Source organism: Rhineura floridana, chromosome 1, assembly GCF_030035675.1.
Source record: "Rhineura floridana isolate rRhiFlo1 chromosome 1, rRhiFlo1.hap2, whole genome shotgun sequence".
Classification (NCBI taxonomy): domain Eukaryota; kingdom Metazoa; phylum Chordata; class Lepidosauria; order Squamata; family Rhineuridae; genus Rhineura; species Rhineura floridana.
The window spans coordinates 155,262,421-155,276,266 of NC_084480.1; the positions used below are offsets into that span (position 1 = coordinate 155,262,421).

At 41.5% G+C, this 13,846-nt stretch overlaps 1 protein-coding gene across 2 annotated transcripts in view; it reads right to left on the bottom strand.

Annotated features, from left to right (window-relative positions):
* STXBP5L (syntaxin binding protein 5L) overlaps positions 1–13,846 on the bottom strand; it is a 165,681-nt gene that overhangs the window by 91,455 nt on the left and 60,380 nt on the right. For both annotated transcript variants that reach the window (XM_061638424.1, XM_061638413.1), the window contains exons 7-9: positions 7,997–8,080; positions 2,828–2,951; positions 37–115 (exon numbers count right to left, since the gene is read on the bottom strand). In XM_061638424.1, coding sequence (XP_061494408.1) covers positions 37–115; positions 2,828–2,951; positions 7,997–8,080 — 287 coding nt within the window. The remainder of the gene's footprint in view (positions 1–36; positions 116–2,827; positions 2,952–7,996; positions 8,081–13,846) is intronic.

Genomic DNA, 13,846 nt, shown 5'->3' on the forward strand with positions numbered 1-13,846 from the left:
TATCATCTCCTTAATATGACAAAGGAACCTACTTACCTGCTCTTACAGGTCTTGTATTCTACTTTAAGAATTGGTTTACAAGATTCAACTTTTTTCCCATCTCGCTGAATTTTACCTGTTGAAAATTCATATAGAAAATACAAATTTGTTTCCCCTTCAGGGCCAAGGCAATTGCAATGGTCATAATTGTTGTACTGGCTTTTTATTTCAGTGGTTTTCCTTAAGAACCAGAGTGGAAACAATAACTTGCCATGGAATTAAAATGTAGTGGCTCTAATTGCTTGGACAACATTATCTTAGATGCCAACCACTCAGTGGGCCCAATTTCACCATCCTTCTGTACCAATCATTCTACTAGCTCTCGCTCTCATATGGCAGCAGCAACAGCTCTCTCCCCCTTTCCCTATCTTCCTGTGTTTTGTTATAATTTGTAGATGTTGCAAGGCTAGTTTTGTTCACAGCACTTTTCTGCTGAGGATCATGGGAATGGAACTACTAGCCCCATATGATCCCTGCCTCACCCCATGAGAAATCTCAAGAACATCATACAGGTGCAATATTCTACCAAAATGAGAATTTCAGCCCAGCACTAGTGCTGCAGCCACAGGAGAGAGAGAGTTGGTGCCGCCCGCCACCAAATGAACATCAAGACAAGGTGAAGAGTGGACTAGCCTGGCTGGCCCCACCCATCAGACAGTGAAGCAGCAGCTGCAAGGACCTTGTTTCACCACTCCCTCCTAGAAAGTGTTGTGGTGTAAATTTGTTAAGCAGAGAATAACAGAGGTCTGAAATGCATGTGTGCCAGTTTGTGCGTTTACCTAAGAAAGCAGGCTTTTACCCTGCATTAGGGTCACTGAGACTTAAGACTTAGTAAAATAAGAAAAGCTACTGTATTTATTAAAATACATAGTAGATAGAAAGGCATACCTAGTTCTAACTAACTAACTAAGTTGGAGGCGCAGCACCCAGGCTTGGGAGTTGCCCTCATGGCTAGGAGAGAGAGAGCAGAGACAAAGGTGTCTCCTCTGTCCCGGACAGTCGGAGAAGAGAAGAGAGGGCGGAAGGAGGAGGGGCAGGTAAGCTTCCCTTAAGACGTATCAGTCTAACAGTGGAAGGAAGTCAGTCAGAGCATCACAGGTAAAGGTAAACAAGCCTAGCCATCTGGAGGACCCTACCTCTATCTCCCTTCTGGAACATAAACAAAAGAACAAAACAGGAGTTGCTCATGCCCCACTTTCAACAGAACCCTTGGCTCCAATGGCCAGTTGTCCTCGGACTGTAGAGCTGAAGGGAAAAGCACTCCTTGGTCCCATCCAGTTGCCGGAGAGGGGGACCAAGGGATGCATGGTCAGTTCTTTTACTGGTCATGCTGCTGCTGCTAAGTTGAGCTAAGCTGAGATAAGAGCTGTTGGGTCAGTTGCTGCACATCTGCCCAAGTAAGACCACCAGGAAGAGAAGACCAGTCTGGCCTCAACTGCTTTGAGAGTCAATAAAAATGAGGTGAACTGCTGATGCCTCCTACCACATCCTTTTCCCTTGGGGAGAGGAGGTGGATCTTTCAGCCTTGTTGCTTGAAACAGCAGGCTGAGATGCTGGGATGCTTGCTTCTGAGTAAGTCTACTTAAAGGTATGTGTCCCAACCTGCCCTATCAAGTGGCAGATGGGAGCATCTACAGCCAGTAATAGGTTTGCAAAGAAGCAGGGCCCCTACTGGTTGTGGCAGGTCAGCCAGCAATTCCTGTTACTTTTCAGTGGATGTGGTTAGGGATATGCCCCAGCCCGTTGTTTGACATGACAAGGTATGGCATTACGGAGTAATGTCTGTGCTGAGCATGTGATCAGAAAAAATGCAGAGTGCAGCACAGGAACACAGAAGGGTTAAGATGGAATGTGCATACAGAGGGGAATAAACCACAGAGGGACAACACAGGGGGAAATAATCACCACATAATCATGACAATGGGGGAGTAGCCCAATTCATCACAAGGGATGATAAAGGAATACCAGACCTACGGCCAGGTAACAGAGACATATTCCCCAGTCTCACCAGATACAAGGAAGCAGGAAGTTGGTATCAGGTGGGAGGCAGCATTTAGGTCTAAAGCAGGTATGAGGAACCTTTGGCCCTCACATTGTTGCTGAACTACAACTCCCCCCATCCCTGACTATTGGCTATGATTGCTGGTGCTGATGGGAGTTGTAGTTCAGCAATATCTGGAGGACCAAAGGTTCCCCACACCTGGTCTAAAGGAAACCAGGCCAAGGGATTCCTCCAGAGCTTGGCTGGGTGTCCTGAGCAAGGAAATGGAGAAGGGTAGCTAGATACTACTGAACCCTTTTCCAGGATCTCAGCAAAATTAAGCTGAGAACCTGCTGCAATTCCCCCTCCCTGGAGGCACAGCTTGATCTGTTTATTCCAGATATTTAGACTAACACTCAAGTGCATCATTCATTGCTGAGGTATGTCCCAAGAACAACGGGTGCAGCCTGCACTTCATTAGGGCCCAATTTCTGGGGATTTTCTGTTTTTGAGAGAGAGGCTGGTATTTATTCCTTCCAATATATTTTTCACAATAGCAGTCCAGATTATGGGAAGCAGCTACAACTAACAATCGGTAAATGGTGCAAGCAAAGGCCCCACTCCAAATGCAGCAACCCTTCCATTACATTTCATAGTTATCAAGGTAATCAATTCTGTGCCAACTCTAATGATACAGAAGAGGTAAGGAGCTCTCTTTGCCCATAGAAACAATAGTCTGCACACTACTTAGCTACTGGCTAGAAATTCAAGATCATGATCAAACCTAATAGTTTTGTTGTAACTTACCATGTGGAATAATTATCTGGAAAGGTCTGTTGGGACTTTTTAGATTCCACAGAGTCAAGCTGCCGTCAGAATGACTGCACATAAACTGCTTTCCTTCATTATGCCATCCAATAGAATGAATAGCCTAAAAGAAAATGGTAGTAAAAATAGGCAGAATAGTCTATATTTGAAACTTAGCTCAAATTTGAGAAATAAAAAGTATTTTATGTATAGGTTAGAATTAATGACCCTTAAAACCTCTTCTCTCTACTTTACCATCTAGGGAATTTGTACATATAAAACTAGAATAAACATTTCATAAGAAATATTTTCATAGGTATTCTGCAAATCTAGATCAGCTCCAAATTAACATTTTATTTATACCCCATTTTTCAAACTAATTTTCTAAAGTAGCTTATATTAAAATAAAATTATGATACAATATATTAAAATTAAATAGAACACTAAAAATAAATAACAGCATTAAAGACCAGAGGAATTCAATAAAAAGCACAGCCTGTCTAAAAACAGGGAGAGAGGCAGCCTGTTTAACCTCCTAGGGAGGGAATTCTCCAGTTGTGGCACCACCAAACTTGTCCTATTCCTGGTACCCACCAATCAAATTTTTGCAAATTAGAGGCAGACAACAGGACCAATACTGCTCTTAAAAGGCCAGGCAGGCTCACAAAGATGAAGGTGGTCCTTATGATTCCAGGCTGTTTAGGGCTATGAAAGTCCTTACCAGCACATTAAACTGAGACCAGAAATGAATTGGCAATCAATATAAGAAGCCTATACAAAGAAAGTGAAAGTTATGCTCGCCGTCCTTTGAGAAGCTTGTATAAACTTTTTATAATCTCCCAACAATTCAAGGGACAGGATAGACACAGAGGAAGTGAGTCAACATAATAACTGCCACATTGAATTAAACTACGAACCTAATCCTAATCATGTCTACTTAGAAGTAGGCCTAACTGTGTTCGGTTTGACTTATTTATTCTGAATACACGCTCAGGCCAATTCTGTGCACTCAGAAGTAATTTATTTCTACTATGTTTAGGGGATTATTTCCAAGTGAGAGAGCATAAAACAGCAGCCTTGGTGCATATTAGGATTAAAGACTAAAAGTCTATCTAATCCAGCATTCTGTTTCCCAAGAAGTGGATAAACAGGCTGAGATGATCACAGCTATTCTCTAGTTTATTGCATATAACTGGCTAACATGGATATATAACCTGTGAGCAGAAGATAGTGATAGTTAGGAATAGTCTAACATCTAATCCATTTAAAAATGTATATGCCAATGTATATACAAAAACAATGTACATACCCTGGCCTTTCACACTGTAATGTAGTGGTTAAAGTGTTGGACTACAACCTGGGAAACCAGGGTTTGAATCCCCACATAGCCATGAAGCTCACTGGGTGACCTTGGGCCAGACACTGCCTCTCAGCCTCATGAAAACCCTATTCATAGGGTCACCATAAGTCGGAATCAACTTGAAGGCAGTACATTTACATTTTTCACACTTGAGATATATATATTTTTAGATCCCTGCTTCGCACTTTCTGAAACAAGATGTGAACTGAAACATAGCCATCCTTCAAAATTCACATTTCTCTGAATTTTGCAATGCAGTTCTTCAGCAAAGTAATATGTAGTATTACTAGTATAAAGTGTGCATGTAAATGCATATATTAGTGAAAATAACATATAAAATGCATTATATTAGGGGAAATTGCTTTGCAAAATTTTGTGTATTAGGCAAAATTGCACACAAAAATGTAGAGATTAGGAGACATTTGCATTAAAATACTGGTGAATTTTAATGAGGACTTTTTAAAAAACAAAATCACAAACTGGTTTAGAACTGTGGAGAACTGAATTTAAGATTGGAAAAACAAGAAACTGAAATTGACATATATGCCCATCCTTAATCACGGCATATTACAGTTTCAATGACAATGCATCTGCCTGCCAGTTCTGGTTACTTAGGATGTAAGATATAGAAAAAGAACAAAGACCACCACAACTGGTTTAATTTGCAAGCCTTCTGCAGATACTGCAGATTACAGTGGTCAGGGTGGAACTGAACAGAATGCACTGCCCCTTCCAGAAGATGCTGCCAGGTTTCAAATGCCACTTTGATTGCAAGGAGTTCTTTATCCTGCCCAGTATAATTCTGCTCAGTAGGATTATGTCTGTGAGAATAGTAGGCACAGGAGAGTAATACCCGAATTTGCTTGGCAGGCTGGAGTAGCACTGCCCCAAGGGCAACATTGGAGATGTCAGTTTTGACCATGAATGTGGCCCGTGAGATGATGTTATAGGACTGCTTCAGTGATAAAGGTCTCCTTGACCTGCTGCAAGACCAGTTGTGCTGCTAAATCTCACAAAAATCGCACATGGGACCAAAGTAGATTCGTCAAGGTTGCCGTTATCTGTGCAAAGCCAGGGATGAACTGGTGATAATTAGTGAAGCCTTGAAAGCATTGGGCATCCTTTATTATTTGGGATGCTTGCCATGATGTTAGCACTGTTATTTTTGCTGGTCCATTAGCCCACTGATGTCAGATTGAACACACTTCTCAAGCTTGGCATAGAGGTAATGCTTCCAGCTATGTTGCAACATGGCCCTGACATGACGACTGCGATCAGGATGTCATTTAAGTAGACAATCACGTAGATTCCTGGTATCAAAAGTAGACTTCTCATCACCCTCACAGATGCAGACCAGATCATACCCCCCAAGCTCCCATTCAGTAAATATTGCCACTTCTTGGAGTCGCTCCAGAAGTTAAGAATGAGGGGAATGGATCTCTTCCAATCAAATAAGAGAAACCATGTTAAAAATAGCTCACAGCTGGTATTTAACACCACTACATCTATCTCAAATTAATCGGATACACTCCCCCAGATGTTGGAAGGGATGCACAATGTCTGGAACATACCACCACATGCGGGAGTGTGCCTCAGTACAAAAAGTTTGGACTTCAATATTTAATGAAATTGAAATAATCATCTCCAAACAAACAGACAAAACACCACAATTGGCAGTGTTGAATCTATTCGAAGGAGCAAACAAAGGTACAATCTTCAAAACTCTATTAGGTCACTTATTGATGGCTGCCAGGATCACTATAGCTACACATAGGAAAGCATTACAAGGAGCTACAGTAGATTATTGGTATAGGAGAACATGGTATTTTGCTTTCATGGAAAAATTAACAATCAAATTGAGAGTATCCCAAGGTATCACCAAGCAAGATAATTTCTATGAAAGTTGGTATCCATTTATAGTTTATATATAAATAAAAAAGAACATAGTAGAGAGCCTCCGCCACATTACGCTCGAATTTGGAATGCCTAAAAATGCATTTTAAAGGTTTATATTGATATGTGCACATGTCCTAGATTGGGTTTTTTAATTTTACCTCAATAATTTCTTGATTTTCACTATATACGGGCTTTAAATTCAATATTCTGCAGCAATGGGGGAGGGGGGAATTTCAGGTTCATGTTTGGAGGCTGTAACTGATGTATAATTTGTTCATGAAATTAATAAAAATTATAGAGAGGAGGAAAAAGAGAAAAAAGAATGGGGGAATGGGGTACCGTATGAGGATGGTGATCTTGTTTAAGATCATCCCTGAGCTGTTCCAGAAGAATACTGTGGTCAATGGTATTGAAAGCTGCTGAGAAGTCAAGAACAAGCAGGGTCTCACGCCCCCTATCTCTCTTGATAAATGTCATCAGTCAAGATAACCAAGGCAATTTTGGTGCTATGACCGAGGCTGAAGCTGGACTGAAATGGATCCAGATGATCAGTTTCTTCCAAACATGCCTGAAACTGGGTCACCACCACCCTCTCAAGCATCCTGCCCCAAAAGGGGATATTTGCCACTGGGAGATAGTTTATAAGCCCTTCTGAGTCCAGGGAGGTCCTCTTATGGCTGCCTCCTTCAAGGTGGATAGTACCTCCTCCTACAATAAAGCACCATTCACTCCCTAGACCAGTGATTCCCAAACTGGGACACTCTGGTGCACTGCAAGAGGTGGCTAGGTGTGCCGTGAATATTATGAAAGTATGTTATTATTAAGATATTTTTATTCATAGTTTAAAATACATTAATATATTTTTTAATTTTGTACACGAAGTGCACCAGAAATTTTTTACATGTTTTACAGTGCGCCGCGAACCAAAAAAGACTGAAATAATTGAAACTGGTTGTCTTTTTTTCTAGGCTAAAAGCAAGAACTACTTAAACAAATTCCTTCATGCAAAACCTTGGTCAGAAAAGCATATATTGGCAGGGCTGGAAGAACATACATGAGAAAGAGGTATGAGAAGGAAGCCATTATATGGATTAATAGCCACAGAGAAGAAAGACAAAGAGGTTAAACCTTATTCTCACTGATGTAAGCCTTCTTATGGGTTGGGCTCACAAGACTGAATACAAAAAAAAAATCACTTAGAAAACAAACATATCAAGCTAAAGGGTTCTTTATTTCTTTCTTTCTCTGTTTAAATGAAGGAGCATTCAATAATTTCAATTCCACCTACAGTCCACTGGTACAGTCCAGATTCATTTTTTCCACCTCAGCAAGAACAAGGTCTAAGCGTGGAATGTCTGGTATCAGCTTAAAACTTTTGAACCAGATTTTTTTTTAGAAAAGGTTATCACATTTGTATCCCCCCCCCCAAAAAAAAACCCTCTTCATCCAAGGGTTATGCCATTTTACTCCTGTGAAGTAAGTTAGGCTGAGAGAGAGAGAGAGAGAGAGAGTTGCCCAAAGGTGCCCAGTAAACTTCAACTTCAGTCATGGTTAAGTAGGGATTTGAGCCCCAGTTTCCTATTATTTGGAATCTATTACAGGATGAAGAGGCAGTATATCAAACTTTAAAATATACATCTGCCGCATAAATAAAAACAAGTTTAACAAAGTAGGAGGATTGTTTTTATCACCAATAAATACCGATGTGCATGGTTGCTGTGCTTATCTTGTATATATTTGAGTTTTCCCGTAGACTTTACTTGTTTTTGCTCTGACTAAAACAGCTACTCCTCTGGGACAAATATAATAACTGACTACATTTTAGAAGATTGACCTGTTTTAACTAATAGCAGTATTTTTGAAGGAATCCTAACATTTGGGTTGGACTTTTAAAGAAAACAGAAATAGCTTACCTCATCATAGTACAGTCTTAAATCTGCTCTTTTTGATCTCAAGTCCCAGAATACCACAGTCCCATTTTCATAGCCTATCAACAGCTGGGGGGGGGGAACAAACAATCAGATTCTCACATTTTCATTTTATTATATTTGTCATTTTTTCATAATAGTGTCTCAGAACAACTTAGAATGTAAAAACAAAAATTAATTCCAAGTATAAAAACAAGAATAAAATAAAACCTTATCCAACCACACCACTAAAAAGTAGAGCACAAAAAGAGACCACAAACATACCTCATTACCCTTTAAATGAAGGCCTAAAAGCCTGGGTAAATAAAAATGGTTTTGCCTGGTGCGTAAAAACAGACAGTGCCAGATATGTCTCACTGGAAACAACATTCCACAACCAGGGAGCCACCAATGAGAAGGCCCATTCTCATGTAACCACCCTCTTCACCTCCTTCAGACAGGACACATGAACAGCCTCAAATGATGAATGCAGGGTCCAGACTGGTTCATGTAGGGAGAAGTGATCCTTGGGGTCCTGAGTTGCATAAGGCTTTCTAAGTCAAAATCTGCATTTTGAATTGAACCTGGAAACTAATTGGTAGCCAATGCAGTTGTGCCAAGTTTGGTGTTGTATGATCAGACTGTCTTGCCCCAGTCAGCAGTCTGGCCATTGAATTCTGAACCAACGGCAGTTTCCAAATAGCCTTCAAAGGCAGCTTCGTGTATAACATATTGCAGTAAGCTAACCTAGAGGTTACCCGAGCATAGACAACATAAATTAGTCTAAACCAAACTTCTAAAATATTTATTCTGAATGGTTCTTTAACTGGGTTTGTTAAACTAAACTATATATTCTTAGCTTCTTTTCATACATTATTTTTTTACACAAAAGACGATCAGTTTTTTAAGTTGAGCTATATAAAGAACAAATTGTACGTTGATGAGAAAGCTTGCTTTTATGCTGTTACAAAGAATTCTTTTCCTAATTATAGACAACAGTTCAATTTAATTAACTGAAGACACTAAGTAGAAATAATTACTGTGGCTGGAGTTTTACTCAGTGAAAATCAACAGTTTCGTTTTTGACTTCAGCTGAAGCAGGATTGCATCCTATGCTAATATAATTTGTCTGGGTTTCACCTTACCTGTTATTCTGCTTTCCATGTGTTCTGTGAGACCTGAATGGAGCTTGCTGCATAATATTCATTAATTGTTGTGTCTCTGGAAGGTGTCACAATGAAGGCTGGAGACAGACAATGTTTTTTTCAGTGAGATGAAGATGGTATGGTAGAGCTGTTGTAGCTTCTGATGAGTATGGTTTTTTCCCCTGTCCCACTATTGCCTCTGGGTGAAACTAGATGTGATGTTTTATCAGGACCACTGGATGTGTAGGCAGAATCCAAACCTCCCCTCCCCTTGATCCTTAAGAAAGCCCTCTGAAACTAGAATGTACATTGGGAGGGAAATTCACATTGCCTCCCCCCTTCAACCCCCACAGTGCTATTTGCATCTTTAACGACTGAACATTAAATGAAAGACTAACATCACATTGAGTTTGGCCCCCTGTTCACACATTTATAGTGTTGTTGTTTTTAGAACTTCAGAAACCTGCAAAACCTCTTTGATATGAGGCAACAATGGGACACAAGAAATGATTGTGTACACCAGGGTAGCCAATGTGGTGCCCTCCAGATGTTATTGGACTCCAACTCCCATCAGCCCTAGCTAGCATGGTCAATGATCAGAGATGAAGGGAGTTGGAATCCAACAACATCTGGAGGGTGCAACAATGAATACCCTTGCTGTACACCATGGGAAGAAATGCTTCTATCATACCATTTCCAACTCTCTTAAAATTTTGCCGCTCTCCAGCCTGTCTCAAAGCTAGGCATATTTGATTAGCACACGCTGGATAAATTTACACATAACGTTGAGCCATGGTTTGCTTTCATCATGATTTGCTCAACAAACCACAAGTCATCTTTCAGACAAGCAAACAAACCACGACTTATTTCTCCAACGTTTGGGTTTTTTTCCAGCTTTTCTTGCCTCAAGCCTGTGTAGCTTGACAAATGTCTGGGGTGGGGTGGCAAAACAAACTATGGTTAAGCAAGGCAGCTGGGTTCAGACATAAAAGCAAACTATAGTTTAGAACAAATCATGGTTCATAAGCCAACAACAAATCATGGCTCCACATAATGGACATAAGGATAGGTAAAACTGACCGGGGGGGAGGAGCAGGGAGAGGGGAGAGTAGAGGGAAAGAAGAAGGGGGAGAGGGGAGCAGAAAGAGTGGGAGGGGGAAGCAGTGGATTGGAAGGGGAAGGGGAGCGGTGAAGGAAGGGGGAGGGAAGGGACAAAAAGGAGGGAGAGAGGAGGAGGGGAGGGCAGGTTTGATCATTTGCATGCTTATTGAGTTCAATGGGATTTACTCCCATGCAATCATGTTTGAAAATGAATTGGACTGCCTTCAAGTTGCTTCCAACTTATGGTGACCCTATGAATAGAGTTTTCATGGTAAGCGGTATTCAGAGATGGTTTACTATAGCCTTCCTCTGAGGCTGAGAGGCAGTGACTGGTTCAAGGTCACCCAGTGAGCTTCATGGCTGTGTGGGGATTCGAACCCTGGTCTCCCAGGTCGTAGCCCTAGGATAAATAAAACTGTCCATGGGGGGAAAGAGGAGGGGAGGATTGGAAGGGGGTGGGCAGGGGAAGGAAGGGATGAAGGACAGGGGAGGGAAGGGGCAAGAGAGAGGGAATAGGAGGGGAGGAGGAGGGGAGGGCAGGTTTGATCGTTTGCATGCGTTTTTACTTCAGTGGGATTTATTCCTGTGCAATCATGCTTAGGATAGGTGAAACTGACCTGGGGGAGGGGCAGGGTGGAGGAGGGCAGGAAGGGGAGGGGCAGGGGAGGAGATTTGGTGGGTGGGCACTGGGCAGAAGGGAAGCCCCTTTCCTTTCCAAAAGGAAAACATTGTGAACAGTATCATTCATTTTCAGGGTTTCTCCCACCTTTTTATTCTACAGCAGGCACATGTAGCCTCCCACCCAAATTTAAACCAAAACTGTCCCTGGCCACATTCACACCAGACCCTTATCTCACTTTACACAGTCATGGCTTCTCCCAAAGAATCCTGGGAAGTGTAGTTAGTGAAGGGTGCTGAGAGTTGCTAGGAGATGCTCTATTCCCCTCACAGAACTTCAATCAGAGCTGCTGACTGTTAAACTACTCTGGCCACTGGAGCTCTGTCAGCAGAATAGGAGTCTCCTCTCAGCCCTCTTCATAAACTACACTTCCCAGGATTGTTTGGGGAAAGCCATGATTCTCTCAAGTGAAATCAAAGTGTGGTATGGCCCCCTAATTAGCCAAGCCCAACAGCTGTGAGTCTGGCTTTTAGAACACTGACAGTTGGTTCTTACTGAGCATGCCCAACATTATCATTCAGTTCAATGCAAAATTGCTTAAATTAATTAATTTAAGCCAGGCATTTTTTTTAGCTTTTAAACTGCAGAAGATGAAGGTCAGAGAATGGAGTAAGGTCGGTAACAGGTACTCTGTGAACATGGCTGATTTTTAATGAATTTCAACAGATTATGAGAAGTCTGACAGAAAAAAGTCCAAAAGGGGTCTGCTTTTTTTCTTTCTCTTTTTACACTTTGAAATCTTGATTCTCTCTGACTGTTTTGTGTAACACCATGAAAATTTATAGGGTTGTTAAGCAAGCGTTTCTGAGTCCAGGACTATAAGTTTTGTAAGGTTTTGTTTTGAAATGAGCTTATGAGAGGCATCAGAATGGCATAGGGGTATTTTCAATTTAACATTACGGAATGCAAAAAATCCGTGCTGACTATAGTATACAGCCACTCTTGCAGCTGTATAAACTGCTACATCATATAACATCATGCTGTTAATTTATTTTTCCTCCAAATACCTATGCCTGAAAAAACAAAATATTTTAAATTAATTTCACATTTCTATTTCTTATTTTGAGGAAGGATTACATGCAGTGCAATGATACATATAAACTCAGAAACAAGCCCACTGAGTTCATTGGGACTTACTCTCAGGTAAGTGGGTACAGAATTGAAATTTTAAACTTTGATATAGCAAAGTTACAATACATTGTACTGAACATTATTTAATATGGCATATTTCAACCAGTGGGGATGCCTACCATTTGAAGATATGTTTAAGATTCTCTGCAACAGCTACTGTGACATGTGGAAAGCTGATCCAATGTATAACAAAGGAACACTTGGTGGCGGGAACTTAGATTAACGGCTGCATGGCAGAGAGGTCAGGAGACTGCTTTCTGCCTTGCAACCTTTTCATCTATGCCTCTATCACCATAATGTGAGGTTTACCCCTCACTTATATCACAGTGGTTCAGTTTGCATGTCATAAGCTACAGTTTGTGATTTACCAAGAAAATACAGATTGTTCCTGCTTTGTTCCTCCCTGCTTTGGCTTACCATTATGTCCAAACTCAGGATCAAGGTTTGTTTTGCTTCAAACAAACTATGATTTCAATTCCAATTAGAAGCTACATTTCCCATGCTTCCTGGTGATAATGGATGGTACTCCTGAACATGCTGACTGTGATCATCTTCCTGAAAGATCTAATCCCCCAATTAAAAGGGAACTCACCAACAATTCAAAGTTTTGAAATGGGCAGGCTACTCTTGGAGCTCACAGTTCACATTCTCAATGACAACTCTCACTTTAGGAAGTACAACAGTCACAGATTTTAACACAGAACAATGGGAGCTCAACAGGCCTTCAGCCCCTTCTCTTTGCAGTTGTCATGAGCCCTACAGAAACGAGGTAGAGCAGAGAGAACGAGGAGGAAGGAGAGGACTTTGAATGGAATGATAGTTCCAGTGACAGACGCTACAGGCACGCTGGACTCTGAAAGCCCTTGCGCCATGGACAGTGACAGCTCCATCCCATAGCGCCAATTACCAGCAAGGAGGCTCAGCCAGGCAGGCAGTTGCCTCTCCACCCAACGTTTACCCCCTTCTGATGCCTGCTTCGCTGTTGCCACAGCGCAGTCCCCCTTCCTCTGATTGGGCAGATCTTGCTGAGGCAGACAGTTGCCCTACCTCGTACATGGAGGCTGTTGCACCAGCACACTTAACGCATTCCCACAGCTCCTCTGAAGAGGAGCATTCACGCATGCACACGTTCTCAACAGCGACACTCAGTTCATGCAAGTACGGTGCCTGCCCATCCTGACGTATGGTGAGGCAGCATGACTAATTGCTGTGACGTCTTAGTGCAGTGTAGTAATTCCTTGTTTCTCCTAGTAATGATGCTGAATTCTGTGTAACCTGTAAGCTGATTCATGAAGCACTCTGAACTGAAACTTTCTATTAAATCTACTAAAGAAAAGCACACTGCCGTGTTCATGTCTGAGTTCAATGGGTTCGGGCAGGGCAGCAGTGATTAGTGGGTGTGATTGCTCAGCTTGTATGTCTACCCCTCAGCTCTGGTCTCCAGGCAACATGTAAGAGACTCTGGTAACTTCAACAAGCTTCTTTATTTCAAACATAATAATAATAATATTTTATTTTTAGGCCGCCTATCTGGCTGAATGAACAGCCACTCTAGGCGGCGTACATAATTAAAATTTAAAATACACATATAAATATAATTATAACATATTCAATTTACCCACATCTGTACACTGTAGAATTAAAATTAACCAGGGATTCTGTATGCCCGCTGAAACAGCCATGTTTTTAGTCCTTGGCGGAAACCTACCAAAAATTACTGATTCCTGAAAAACAACATTGGACACTGAGGGAGCACACTGGCTCACCTCCAAGGTCTGTGCAGACAGGGGCCCTATCCCT